The sequence below is a fragment of the Sturnus vulgaris genome, chromosome 4 (assembly GCF_052056855.1).
Source record: "Sturnus vulgaris isolate bStuVul1 chromosome 4, bStuVul1.hap1, whole genome shotgun sequence".
In the NCBI taxonomy this organism is placed as follows: Eukaryota; Metazoa; Chordata; class Aves; order Passeriformes; family Sturnidae; genus Sturnus; species Sturnus vulgaris.
The window spans coordinates 41,432,241-41,447,310 of record NC_142246.1 but is presented as its reverse complement, the minus strand read 5'-3'; the positions used below and the strand labels follow the sequence as shown (position 1 = coordinate 41,447,310).

The following is a 15,070-nucleotide window of genomic DNA, read 5'->3' as shown; positions in this document are numbered from 1 at the left end:
CTTTATCTATTATAGGTTCAGGTGGAAGGGCTAACTGGAAATATAAAGTTTGATCAGAATGGAAAAAGAATCAATTTTACAATAAACGTCATGGAGCTCAAAAGCACTGGTCCTCGGAAGGTAATTTGAATTGTCTTATAGTGTCTTTAAAGGTTTTACCATTCCAAGCAATGGGGTAAGGTAGGTACTGAAATGTTAGATTAATTAAAGCACGAGATGTGGTAATATTTATTGATAGGTGTATTCTACAGTGGTCTTGCAGAGCGAAGTAAACACATGTAATATTTCTTTCTAACAAATATGAATTATTACTTCTGGTAAGTACTACATAAGAGTGTTTTCCTTTCAGTTTTGTGGATTAAACCTTTTGCTTTCTGATCTGAATTACTAAATGTGAGCCAGCATTTGGAGAAATATCCTTCTGAATGACAAAAGCTGGATACAGCTTTTTAGTGATACTTTTATAAATGTGTTTGTGTTTCTGCTCTAATTTCAAATCTTTCAGGGAAAAACAGTTTCTCATGTTTTGCTAATCTGGAGTATTTCAGTTTTACAATTTGTGATGTTTATACTAAAACCTGTTAAGATGTGAATAAAAATGGTATAACCTGTTCTAGACAAAGTAATGTAAGCAAATGTCGTTAGTTCAATCTTTTTACTGTTTGTTGTAGTCTTTCACTACATACATAGAAACGCTTACAGTGATAAATCCACAGCTGAAATAGTTCTCTGTGAACACAAATCAAATGCATAGTAATAACATCCTTTACCTTTTCCAGAAAAGTTCATATTCACTAGTGTCTGTGCATCCTATACACTCTCTTTAGATTGGATATTGGAGTGAAGTGGACAAAATGGTTGTGAATCCTCTTGACGGCCCTCTTGGAAATGAATCTTCAGGACTAGAGAATAAGACTATTATTGTCACCACTATTTTGGTAATTAGCCTCCTATTTTGTCAGAAGACAGTCTGTCCTACAATGACTTGTTTCTCGATATTATATTAGTTTAAATATACTGTCTTTTTATTAATTGAGGTTGTAAGCTGTTACTTATAATGATACATAATAAAATCAAGAAATTAGGGAAATGTATGGGATTCAGCATGTAGTTTTGATTTGTGGAGGATGAACGGTCTTTGATTAAACATCCTAGAAAGTTGCAATTTTTAAATCTGAAAATGGAAATTAAATACCTGCTTTCAAATGAGAGGAACTTTCTGAGGGGCGGAACCATAGTGTTTATTTGAGAGAATAGATTTTGACAAACAGCAAAGAGTCTGGTTCTTATGCTTCAGGATTGTAGCTGCTATGGATTGGTAAAGTGTAAAATTTAATGTTAAATATTGTATTACGATTGTTTAGAAAATTAAATTGTATATTATTATAGAAGATAATTTTTCTGTAAATTGCACAACTTGTTTATTAGTTTGGACAAGCCATAGGTTAGAATAGGAATTTCTCTGGATGCAAGAGCAGTTGTGTAGCAACTGAGCAAAGAGGAAATACATTAATACAACTTATGACTCATCACCAGTCTTGCTGATAGAACTTGAGTGCATAGTTATAGATATCTTACCTATTGTTTGTATAGCAATTTAATAAAAATACAGCCTTGAGAGCCTAAAGTGTTTTCTCAGGGAGAGGTGTGGTTGTGAACTAGAAAATAATTTTCTTCTGTGAGACAGCAACAAAAGCAACTAAATACCTTTACCTTCTTCCATCCAAACTGTATGAGAGAAAGAAACTGATTTTGGAATTTACTCTCTCTTCTCTGAATGCGTAACTCCTGTTAACATTCATGGTCATTATTAACATACTTCTGGGAATCACTATGCCTGTAAGTATTGTCATTTGTGTATGACTCTGGAGAATGCAGCTTTTAAATGTTTTAAAGATATGTCCCATTAATAATTAACAACTAACATATACATAGCATGTATGATTTACATGGTATCCGCTCTCTTTTTTCACGTGTAAAAGGGACCATACTAATCTGTAAAGTGTACAATGGATGCACCTGTCTCTATCAAGTAGCTAAGGCAAGTTCTTTTTGTGCAGGAGTCCCCATATGTCATGATGAAGAAAAATCACGAAATGCTTGAAGGAAATGATCGATATGAGGGCTATTGTGTGGATTTAGCTACAGAAATTGCTAAGCACTGTGGATTCAAATATAAGCTCACAATTGTTGGGGATGGCAAGTATGGGGCAAGGGATGCAGACACGAAAATCTGGAATGGGATGGTTGGAGAACTTGTTTATGGGGTAAGAAAATTTTGTATAATAAAGATGACTTATGGAAGGAGTGGGATTTGGTTTTGTTTTCTCTATAACGTGTAGGAAAGTTACCTAATTAACTTTATCGGAATTAATAACTTCTAATGGCATGAAAAATCTTGAAAGTAAGACATTAAATTACATTTCAAATGCAAATGAAGTTGGGGGAATGTGAATGCATATTCATTCTCCTGACCAGGTGAAAAGCAAAGTACTTTGCTAAACTTTTAAATGCCATATGCTATTAAAAGAAAAAAACAGAATAAAAGATAAAAACAGAATAAAAAGATAAAAACAGAAGTTTGGAATGCACCAACCATATGGCTATATGTATTTCAGTACGAGTTCAACTAAAAATTTCTGAAATTCTCGATAAGATGTTTTTGGTGAAACAAATGTTGCTGGTGTCTCTGCTGTCCTATTTTCTGTTCGTGAAATGCCAAGAAACCAAACCCTTTTTTGCTCTGTCTATTGCATTGAATGCATTGCATTAGCTATTATTTGTTTTTTTTTTCTTCCTTTACAGAAAGCTGATATTGCAATTGCTCCATTAACTATAACATTGGTGAGAGAAGAGGTGATTGACTTCTCAAAGCCCTTTATGAGCCTGGGGATATCAATAATGATCAAGAAGCCTCAGAAGTCCAAGCCAGGAGTGTTTTCATTTCTTGATCCATTAGCATATGAAATCTGGATGTGCATTGTTTTTGCCTACATTGGGGTCAGTGTAGTTTTATTCCTGGTCAGCAGATTTAGCCCATACGAGTGGCACACTGAGGAATTTGAAGATGGAAGAGAAACGCAAACTAATGAATCAACTAATGAATTTGGGATATTTAATAGTCTCTGGTTTTCCCTGGGTGCCTTTATGCAGCAAGGATGCGATATTTCGCCAAGGTTGGTTACTCACTCATTTCAACTTTGTGCATTTTTGGTCTCAGCCATCTCAGCCAGAAGAGGTTCATGGTGCATATATTTTCGTTCTTGGAGAGAAATTAATTGCAATTATTTTTCCTTCCCTAAAGTCACAGAAGTCCTTGAAGTGAAAGCACTTGTCTGTGACATAGGGTCAGGATGTAGTTGATCGAATTTGTCTTAAAGTCGATCATAAATTTGCCAAGTGAAGTTATATACACCATGCAGAGACTGTAAAATGCATAAGGTTCACATCATTCCATGCCTTCTTGGAGGGGTACCGTGTTTTTGCTGCATATTCCCATTATACAGTTGACAGTGCATATAGTTCACCACAACTGTAATGGGAAAAAAGGATAACATACTAGTTACGATCTACAGAGGCACTGCTTTCCCTCTAAAACTCACTACATATCATAACATGGTTATTAACACACTCTTATTCCCCAAGAGAGCCTTGAACTGAAGTAAAAGTCTTGTGATGGCTCTAATTTCATGTGGATAATTGCAAAACGTTGCTGTTTCTCCATGGCCTAGTTTTAGAAAAGTCAGAAAGAAAGTTACGAAAATGAATCTGAAGGTCCAGTTTATAAGTGCTTAATTCCTCATGGATTTTCTTCTACTTTATTAGGGACAACTGTAAAGCACTTAAGTTAATTCCTTTGCAGTTCATTAAATATTCTATTTTGCTTGTCCACAAGTGGTTCTAGACTTGCTTCAGCAAAGTGGTAAGTAGGTAAGTAAATACCTACTTCCTTCAAGCAGCTGCTTGCTGTGTGAAGGAAGTACAGTAACAATTTAAATAGGGCAGCCGGGTTTAAGGAAATCAAACCAGAGGACTCAGTTAAAACTGCTTAGTATAATTACATTTCTTGTAAACATCCTGAAATAAGACAGGGAACAGGTCAATTTCTAGTGAGTGTGGTAGTTAGTGGTGAAAATAAATCTAACCAAGGGAGCATTTTGTAAATATTAAGTCACGCATCCTAAAAGGCAACAGCAGGTTTTCAAGTTGTTTTACCACAGAAATAACAGCATTTTTTGTGTGAGAGCTTAAGCAATCCTCTGTAAAGGCTGATGTATCGCATTGGGAGATGCCAGCCTTTATGGTGAAAGATTCAATGCATTTTGTATGTAACCCAGTAAGAATTGTATACAAGAGACAGGACAGTGAAGAGGGCAAATTGCTGCAAATCATGAGAAGTTGTGTTAATTTCACTCCTGTGGGGTTTTTGTATTGATTACATACTTCAGAGTTGGAGTTGCCTGCTAAGTCACCTATTAGTACAAAATTACTTTTATTGAATCAAGGCTGTAGGAGAATTATGATCTTTTTCCTGTCATCATTATTATTTTACTAGCTATGAAAGCACAGTGGTTGTTTTACATGGTTTGATAGGTTTTGAGAGATAGTGCAAGAATACTGATAGAATATTGTCATCATAAAAGGTGCACAAAACTCAATTTTGGATATTCAATATTTAGTTTCAGTGAAGCATTTAACTTTATTTCATTGCAAACATAATTTTAAGGGAAGTGGTTATTTTGTGTATTATCTGTTTATTATAAAAATAGAAAAGGACTGAAAAACATTTGTTATTTCTGATTTTGCGAAGAAACATTTCACTATGGAATTTAAACTACCAGCTAGTATATCAGAATAAATATAAAAAGGACTATCTTCAGACATCAACAAAATACCTTTCTGAAGTTAATTTTTTCACTAATGTAATCATTTCTCTAACAAAAATGACAGCTGCTCTAAGACTTTTAGGGTAGACAAGTTACTCGGATTCCCTGGCTCTGGAATAGAAGGTAGTGCTGAGTAAGATTGGACCATCTGGAAATGGGCTGTAGTAGCAGTGCCTATGTTGCCTCATGGCTAGTAGAGGAAGAAAAGCATAGAATAATATATTATGTGATAATCATGACTTAGTGCAAAGTTTTCCTCATCTTTTCTGAGATGTGTGTTCTCCATTCTGCCAGATAATACCTTTCTAAATACAAAATAAGGTGCACAAATTTATGTAATTGTACACAGAAAATTTTATTTTAGTACTTAAAGATCTAATAAATTAGGTGCTTCTAAAATGTGGGTTCCTGCTAGCACATTTTAGAAAATTTTCAAAATGTACATTAAAAAAAAAGAAACTACTAATTTAACTGTGACAGACTGCCTGGGGAAACTTTGAATACAAATGACACCCAAATAATTGTACTTGTAAAATGCCATGTGGGAGCATAATTTATGGATTGGTATTGAGCTTATTCTTTTTTCACAAAGTCAGTGGCAACTTTGCTCACAGATCATGGACGTTTCAAACTTATTGTCATTTATAGAGGGTGTTGTCAATACAATATAATGTGCCATAAACTTGGCAGTTATTAAATACATATTGACAGATTCCACCTTGCAAATACATAATATAATAGATTCAGTATATCTTATAACTGAATATTTTACTTGTAGAATTATTTTATATTCCAATTACCTCCATTTCAAAATAAGTATGTGATGTTTTTTCCAAGGTGACAGAAACCATTTTGCAGACTATCTCACTTTAGAATGAGCTTGAAATAAATTTTTTTCTATGGCCCTTTGGATAATATATTTTGGGCCGTATCTGACTTGATTTTCATGTAGTAGAGTGAATTACTGAGTCTGTTGTGACATGGAATAAATCTTTTAACGTCAGAATTATGACAGAGATTTTAAGCAATAGAAATTAGAAAAAAACAATTTGTTCAGAATTGGTTCTATTTAATTTTGTTCCTAGTTTGCTAAATCCACTTTGCATAATCTCTAAATGTATGTTTATGGTTATATTTGTATATATTCTATATCAGAATTAGTGTTCTCATTCACAGTACAGTAGACTGGGTGAGTGATTCCTAATTTGTTTTCTTAATAAATAGATGAGACACACCAAGATATACCTAAGCTACTACAGTGCCCTAGTACTAGACTTTTAACTACATGCACATTTCTGCCAAATAATTAAGCACATCTCCAAAGATTATGTACTGCTTCTTATGATGTCTTGTTTGGAAACAAAATGGTAATTAATTTCAAACTTTAAAGGATCAGGAAAAAAAATGCCAAGTTTGACAATAATACAATATCAATAATTCTCTTATATTAGTTTTCTCTCATTGGAATTACTGAGTTGAGTGCTTTATGCTGTTTTGTATATTTTCTTGAGTTCTCTTTTCTTCTTTCTTCTTGAGCAGGAGACGCAAAACACAGATCCATAAGAGCCCGCCTGCTGCAGTTCGAAACATCAGATTATTATTATTGTTATTATTTTTTAAAATATACTTTCTTCACCATTTTGCTGTATTATCACTGATTGTTTCATGTCCAGTCCTCAGTTTTTTAAATGCTTGTATCTTTCAAAAGTCGTGTGCACTTTTTAGCCTATAGATATTCCCTAGGCAAGCTTTTCTTACAAATAATGCTGTTTGTTTTTCAGTATAGATTGTGCACAGTAGCATAAGCCACTGTTTTGTGGAAATCCATCTTTGTCTGAATGTCTTAGGAAAACAATCATGGCCTTTGATTTTCAAGTGTGTACTGGTTTATCTGAAAGCGCTGTTTTGCTCATTTTGTTTGATCCTCATCATAATGTCACACAAAACCACTTCAGAGGGAACAAAAAGTTTGTGTTAAATATAGCACATTATGATGGGAGCAATTTCCTTCAAGGATTGTCAAAACTTTGGAGAACTGGATCACTAAGTTCTTCCAAAAGTAAACTCTGGAGTCCTGATTTCAGCAGAGTCCCAGGAGACCCGGTGGAGAATGCCTTGATTTCCCATCTGATGCATATGCAGAGCTGAAATGCTTCCCTATATTATAATGCACCATTTGCATAAAACTGATAATGTGTTCCTTTTTAAGGCTCCCATTTCACTTTACAAATCCATTTCATACTTGTTACTAGATCCCTGTCGGGGCGCATTGTTGGAGGTGTGTGGTGGTTCTTTACCCTCATCATAATCTCATCCTACACGGCTAACTTAGCTGCCTTCCTGACGGTTGAGAGGATGGTGTCTCCCATTGAAAGTGCAGAGGATCTTTCCAAGCAAACAGAAATTGCTTATGGGACATTAGATTCTGGCTCTACTAAAGAGTTTTTTAGGGTAAGAATCTCTATTTTTAGATTTTTTTTTTTTTTTAGATTGCTTTAAGTAGGTCTTCACTCATGTAAATGTTTTCCCATGGCTTTATTTAAAGATTGCTATGCAAGTGTGATTTACGCAGCTCAACTCACAAATATAAATGCTCCTGTTTATTTGTAATTGTTACATTTTATTATTTATATGTAAATATAAGGGTCTTGATATAAATATGCAAAGCAAAATTGCCTAAAAAAAAATCCACTCTACAGTGAAAAATAAGGTATGTTTGAAGAAGGAATTTGATGTCATTTATCTGTTTAATGGCTCTGCTGTATTTTAGGTACTGATACCGTGAATAAGTACATGGGAAAGGTATACATTCATGTCTTAATAAGTATTCTACATGAATTTTCAAGCTTGCTGGTGGGGAATCAGATAAAATCCTGTTGGCTGCTGTAGAATATACGTGCCTGCTTTTGAAAACAATTCTTACTTGTATTTGCATTACGTTTATGCCTTGGAAGCCTGTCAGTCCTCACCCTCTACCTCTGGGTATTGCAGTTTTAAAAACACATGAAACTTTCAGTGTGTGAGTCTCAGGCTGCCCTTGAGACATCAGCTAGCCTGGTGAAATCCATCCAGCAAATGAGTGAGAGACTCAGGCTGCTGACAAAAAAAAACCAGAACAGCCTCGTGTTGTCTGTGTGCTCTGTGTGCCTCTCACTTTACAAAGAAAGTGCATCTTAAGTGCTAAAATAGAAACTTCTGTTTTCATGTTTTTTAGTGCATGATGTTACATTTAACAAAATATATTTTAAAATAGTTAAAATTATTTATTTACATTTCAAGCCTATATTGTCATGAAAATGAAATTAAACTGGTTTTCACAGATATTTTTATATACTGTATAATTAGGGCAGTAACTGCTAGATGTTATGGTTTTCACTGGATCCTGTAATAAGCACTTAACTGGTAATGGACTAAATAGGAATCATACTTGTCTCAACTGTAAAAATTTTCTGATTTTGAAGATAGTTCAGTCATACTTGGTGGTGATTGCATTCTTGTTGGCTAAACCAAATGCACATCGGGTGTACAAGTTGGTAAAAATGAGATTGGGTTTGTGCTAAGAGAGTTTAGAAGCATTTAGAAGTATACAGACGTATTTCTGGTTTTGTGAACCTAAACCTTTTAGAACATGGCTGTACTTGGGATTGAACATGAATTAACAGTAGGTTGCTTCATCTGAATAGTTTATCTTTAGAGATTTTTAAATGTTTCTATTTTACACAAAAAATATTTGTATGTGCATGCATTAGTATCTAGTTGTTCTCTTAGCACATATATACGTATTTCCACTTTTTATACTACTAGTGTTCCTGGTGATTACTTGAGCATTAGAAACTTACGTGTGTAAAGTTTAGGTAGAAGCGTTTTGAGGGCATATTCTTCATCTTTGATTAAGTTATCTTTGGCTCTGCACAAACAAAAATCTCAGGGTCTCTGGAAATTTCTACTCAGCAATTTCTGTCACAATTTGGTACATTATGTGCAAAACAACTTCTCAGCCTGATGCCTCTATCTACTATTTGATAAAAATCCCTTAAACTTGTCCAGTTACTTTTCAATAAATAACAGCTGTCAGAATTTCTTTTTAAGAGGACTAAAACTCAAATTCCAATAATGATACTCTCTGCTGAAGACAATGTGAAAGGAATCTCTAACACTAAGGAAACTAAAACTTCACCTAGGGTATATCTGTTTTTGACGGGATTGAACTGGATTTGTGATTTTTATATGACCTGAATTAGCACTCAAATTCTTTGAATAGCTGAAAACAACTTGAGCATATTTTTAGCAGCAAGATAAAATGGTCTGGCATCTTCTCCGTCATTCTCAGGAATTAAAAGAACATATAGGGTTTTTCAGTCAGTCTGTTTTCAGGAAGTAGTATTATTTACATGTTTGATTTCTATATTGAATCTTTACTAGTAGAGCCCTAATTCCTGGGGCAGCACAAAATAGAGGGTAGTTGGGTACTGGGGATGAGTACGGTACACTGAATTATCTTTGCTACTAAAACATATTTTGTGATAATACATTACACAATTAAAAAAGAGATGTTTTGGAGTATTTTTCAAAAAGGTATTTTCATCAATTGCCTAGATGGTGAAAGTTAGCTGAAAAATCCTGTTCTGAATAGTTCAATATAAATGTATGCAATGTTAATTGAAAGAGATGGGATCAAGCCTTTTTCTAGCTCCTATGACTGCTCATGTCCTATCCTACAGACAGCAGGCATACAAGCTAGTCCATATTACTTGGGAGTAATATCATTGGAATTCATGACAAAAGGATGTGTTGCCTTTGCATTTTACCCCACTTTAGGTAGGTTCCCTAGCTTTAAAGGTAGCATGGACCAGTAGGAGATACTCTTGCCAGCAGTACGTAGACCATCAGTTGGAACTGCATCAAGAAACATAACTGAGAAAAACGAATTAAAAAGCCTGGTGTTTTTAGTGCTGCTTTAAGGTGAGAAGTAGAAGCTTGGTACATCCTATGCAGGAAATACCAGTAGAAAAATAATGGATTTTAAAATATCTTGAAAAGAAAAAGAGTGACAAATAAAAACTATTGACACAAACATCAGTAAGATACTATTACTTGTTAGTAATAATCTTACAGATAATTTTATAGCTATAAGTCTACAGAGACAGATTTTTTTTCTTTAATGGCACATCTGTCAGGTCTCTGTAAATACCAGAATGTGTAGTAGTTTTCCTCAGGAGATCTAGAGTCATTACTAGCAAAATCGTAGGTACAATCCAAGTCTGAAGAGCTCTGTTCCACCCAGTTGACATATTTACCACTTCTGATATTTGCTAATGCTTCTACTTTATAGATCATCCATGTAGAGTTCTTAGTGCAACTGAAAGCCTAAGCAAAGGTATATATTGCATTGCTTTTGCATTTTCTTTTGGGTTATGGGCAAAACAACAAAGTCTGTGTGGCCATGGTTTCCCCAAAGTCCATGGTTTTTCTCAAATCGGTGTTGGATGTAGTGGTGAGAATGCAAGTCTGCAAGCACCACTGGGAAGATGCAGGAGTTATTTCAGTTGGTCTCGTGCAGGTGCATCATCATCTCTCTAATTGCTGGGTCACAGGTACTACTTGATGGAGCAGTAAATGGTGGGCAGGGAAATGTCGTCACTCCAGTACGTCCTAGTGGCACTGTCCACAGTCACACACTGTCCTTGCCTTCCGTGATTTCACAATTGGTACATGCATTAGCCAGGGCACATAGCAGCACTGTGAAGGGGAAAAAAGTCACTGACCCAAGAAGACAGTCTGTTGTTCACCTGCCACTGCAAAAGCTAATATTAAAGCATTATCTGTATGTGTTAACTTCTGAAATTGCTTCGCTTACTTTCATGGGCTACGACACTGGAAAAAGAAAGCAAAGTAAGTATGCAAGCATTCACTGGAACATTTCCATGCTTTTCACCTGCTTGAAGGCATAATGAAAATTAATATCAAAATGATACAACGAGAACAAAAGTTAATTATTTTTACAGTTCATTCATATTTTTGCTGTATGCCTAGCTCTGTTCATTAAAGATATGTACAAGTTGGATAGACGAATGAAATCAATCATCCTACCTCTTTTTCTGTTCCAGAAGATGAATTGTAACTAGTCCTATAAGTAAGGTAATAAGACATCTCAAAAAGAAAATTATGTGCAGAGTAATAACTGGCTTAATTTACTGTCTCTCTGCATTAGTTTTTATTTAATATATCTTCATATGTACCTATTTTTGCACCAACAGTGTGACACGGACAGATAAATCTGTTTCATTGTAACTCTTGGTGGCCTTTAAGAATAGATCCTCTGCCAAAATAAAAGCAAGCAGGCTGCTCCATAACGAAGTATCCTTTACCTTTCACTGAGAAGACTGTTCAAGAGTTCCTTATTCTTGCTGAAGAGGCAAGAGTTACAGGATGAAAAAAACAGGCATTGGAAATATGCTGGAAGGATGACAATCCTCATAAACTTGTAGAGAAATCCTCTCACACAGTGGAAAGCCAGAAACAAACATAAGAGCTGACAAGAACCTCTTGAGTCATTTGTCCTGCAAGAGTGTTGTTTGTTGGGAAGCAAAGAAAATTTGGCCTGAAGGAAAATAGCAATGTCTTTTATGAGTATCTTCAACAAAGTCCAGTGCCTCTACTTTTGCAAGTGTTTTCAAATATGTTTTTATTTGTAAAAGTATTTATGTTAACAATTGCATTACAAGAGGGGATGCAAAAAAGCCCATACAGCAGTCTATGTACCTCAGTGTATCTTCATGCACATCAAGATCCTGAAATTTCTAAAAGAATAAAAAAACACAGGAAATTTTTAGTGAGAAAATAATGATTTTTTAATTTAAATGAAATTGAAGTTAAAATATTTGAATCACACCTCAGCCTCAATTTATGAAGTTTGAGATGTAGAAGAATTATAGAACATACATTTCCAGAGTTTCATTTTGATTAGCTCCACAGAAACCTCTGAGAGGTGGAGTCAAAAGACTCAGCCATGAAATATCCTGTAACATTTACCTGTAAATGTTACATTACCTCTAACACAGACTCTGGTTGATACCTTAAGAGGCAGAGAGGGTGTAAGACTGGTACTTCATGGATCTGCAGATCAGATGGGGCTGGAGAGTGTGGGATTGGCTCTTCAGTTTGACAGGAGAAAATGGTCCATAGCTGAAATAGTGAGGAGAGTGAAATCTGAGCACTGAGTTAGTGCAAGATCTGCCTTTGCACCCAATAGCATATTACTGAATATATGCTTGTACTTTTCTGTGATAGACAAGGTTCAAGTGATTAATTTTTGTCTCTTGTTTTTTGAGGTCCTTGCATCTGGAGAACATGGAAGAATTGATTTAGACCATTTTGAAAGTTATTTTTCGAAAAAGAATGCAGTAATCAGCACTTCTTTTTCCTCAAAGTATCTCTTCTTGTTATTTTTCAGGTTTTTTTTCTCTTACTTTTTTCCTCCTTTTTTTTTTTTCCCTCTTTCCATGTTGCACTTGCTATGGTTAGAAACATCTTTTATTTTCCAGCTTATATGTATTTATAACTAGTTTATTCTCAATTGTTACAATACAACAATAATTGCTTTGTAGATTTTTTAATCTCAGTGTTTATTTTCCAGATATATTAATCCTGAAGGAGCAGAAGTGTACTTTGCTATCCAAGATCTTAGTTTTCTTTGTACAAAGGCAGTAGTATTTCTTTATCTTTTCTGGGAATAATTTTCTCCCAATTCTGTCACACTGTTTTCTGATAACCACTTTGATCATAGAGACAGATCTGTGTTTCTTTTGCTTTTATCAACTGATGATCTCCAATTTTAGGCAGATTTTCTTAGTGGTCCCAAATTGATGGATCCTGCTTTTGAACTAGAAAGTTTAATTTCTGTCATTCTAGTGATCAGAATTTTCCACTTCTCATAGTAAATAAATAAATAAATTTCCATCATCTATGTGTTGACATCCCAATTTCCTTTCCTACTAATTATAGTCATTTCTGTCTTGTAATGTTTTCACTTTCAAATATCATCTGAAGCTGTGCAGTATTTGCACTAAAAGAGCAGTAGTTTGAATGCTTTTTCCTTCCTCAGTCCAGGCAGTATGTTTATGGTTCTAGACTCCAAGAACAGCATTTGCAGTTCTCTACAGATTTGTGATTGCTTGAGAAAGTACTTTTGTGTTTTGGGATTTAGGTTATTCCCTCTCCACCAGTATGGATGCAATGAGTTCTTTTTCAGAATTGCAGACATTAGTTTTTTGTGACATTTATCTGAGTTTTTAAAGAAATTACATTGAAGTGATTTGCTTTGATTTTATGAATAGGCTGAATGGTGGGGAGGAATTTCAATTCTGAAGAAACTGAAATTAGTAAGTCTCAAAGGAAGAGTCATTTCAGCAGTTATTTTAATTGAAGTTAAATTATTTGGGAACATACCTGTGTAGGAACAGCCTTGGTCACTTAACTCCTTAAACCACATGGAGAATATGATGATTATATAAGGTCATTGTCCTGCAATTTCTGGAGAAAATTGTTATAAGTACACTTTTGAGGAATTAATTTGTGAAGCAGAATGTTTTAGGTTTTTTACTAGTAAGACCAAATATATTAAAGATATTTTTGGTAGCTCAATTAAGTGGTGGAGACTGAAAAGCCATAAAACTGCATCTTAAGAAGACATAACTAATTTTTACCATTACTGAATAAATACATCCATATATTAAAAAATTTAGAACTTTTATTTAAACTTACCTTAAGTATTCACTCATTATAAACAATGATGTTTTAAAGTACTTAATCTTTAGCTAATTAAATGAAAAAAATAGTTCTTTTCTGTGGTTTTTTTTTTTACCTATTAATATTTGATTTACTGACTAAATTAACAAGTTTTGACTTTCATTACACTTTTTAGCTACTGGTGACATTACAACTTTATGTCCTTTTGTTCAGTATGGAAGGTCCACAAGATGGTTTCACAAATCGTGTCTGAGAATTTGAGATCTGCTCCCTTAGTACAAGGATCATAATCTAGTAGAATGTTAGTAGTTTGAGGAGCTATTTCTGTCAAAGGCATACTAATTACAGCACCCCAGTTTTAAGAATAATGTCTTTGAATGTCAAAATAGAAAAGTTATCTGATGACCCACAAAATAAAGTTGATAAAACTTTGCATAAATTAATTTCCTAATTAGTTTCTTAATGAAGGTAGTATTCTACATTTGAATTGGATGTGTGCTTTTTAATAATAACCATAATCATAAAATAAATTTTAGATATAATAATATTAGAAAAATAGAATTATATATTGAATAATTATTGTTTATTAATATATATTAATTATATCCGTATAATCTAAAAATCCATAACATTAATTTATTTTTTCTCCATAGTCAAAATGCCCATTGGTGACATACTTATTCAAAAAAAGTGTCAGTTCCTGGGACATTTTGTTATAGTTGTATTGTTGTAGAAGTCTTAAATATCGGGACAAAAATGTTCATTGTGACCACTAGGGTCTGGTACTGCTGTATTGGTGTTGACTGCAATACCAAAATTATAGTTAGCCTCTAACATTTCACGTATACAGAGTGTCGCCTTGCAATAGCAATCAGCCACAGTAATTAAGAGCAATGCAGGTCATTTCTATACTCTTGCATTCCTGTAGTCATTATGGCAGTCTAGAATGGTTCTGTTATTTGTAGTGCATGATAGCAGGTGTGGAAGCCCAACTTGCACACGAGGCACCCTGTGTTTACACAGAGTGCTAGATGGCCTCTCAACACTGGCATATTCTACATCTACAGCTCTGCCTTTCGAATAAATACATATTCTGAAAATAATGAAGGAAATAAAATGTCACAGTTCTGAAAACACAATGTATTACTACATATATTGTGTAGCAATATAAAAAGAAATCTAGAGGTCACCCATGTGCCCTACAGAGTGGCTCACTGCTCTTATTTTTTAGGAATCTAGACAAGGCTGAGGACTAGGTAGGGATCCAGACTCAGAACTTCATGAATTCCAGCTTGAAGTTTCTCAGTGTTCCTGGCCTGCAGAGGACTGCACAGTCATGGCCCACACTAAGTGTCATTATCTGGTGGCGTTCTTATGGAATCTCTTACAGATTTTCATTTTCATCATTGCTGGGTCAGATATTCCTACCTTCATCC

General features: G+C 34.4%; 1 protein-coding gene across 7 annotated transcripts in view; it reads left to right on the top strand.

Annotated features, from left to right (window-relative positions):
• GRIA2 (glutamate ionotropic receptor AMPA type subunit 2) overlaps positions 1 to 15,070 on the top strand; it is an 88,964-nt gene that overhangs the window by 65,998 nt on the left and 7,896 nt on the right. For all 7 annotated transcript variants that reach the window (XR_015803190.1, XM_088163671.1, XM_014883691.2 and 4 more), the window contains exons 8-12: positions 16 to 120; positions 828 to 938; positions 2,061 to 2,267; positions 2,806 to 3,176; positions 7,139 to 7,337. Coding sequence is in view for 6 of the 7 variants with exons in the window: in XM_088163671.1 (XP_088019797.1) it covers positions 16 to 120; positions 828 to 938; positions 2,061 to 2,267; positions 2,806 to 3,176; positions 7,139 to 7,337 (993 nt within the window). In the remaining variant the exon portion in view is untranslated. The remainder of the gene's footprint in view (positions 1 to 15; positions 121 to 827; positions 939 to 2,060; positions 2,268 to 2,805; positions 3,177 to 7,138; positions 7,338 to 15,070) is intronic.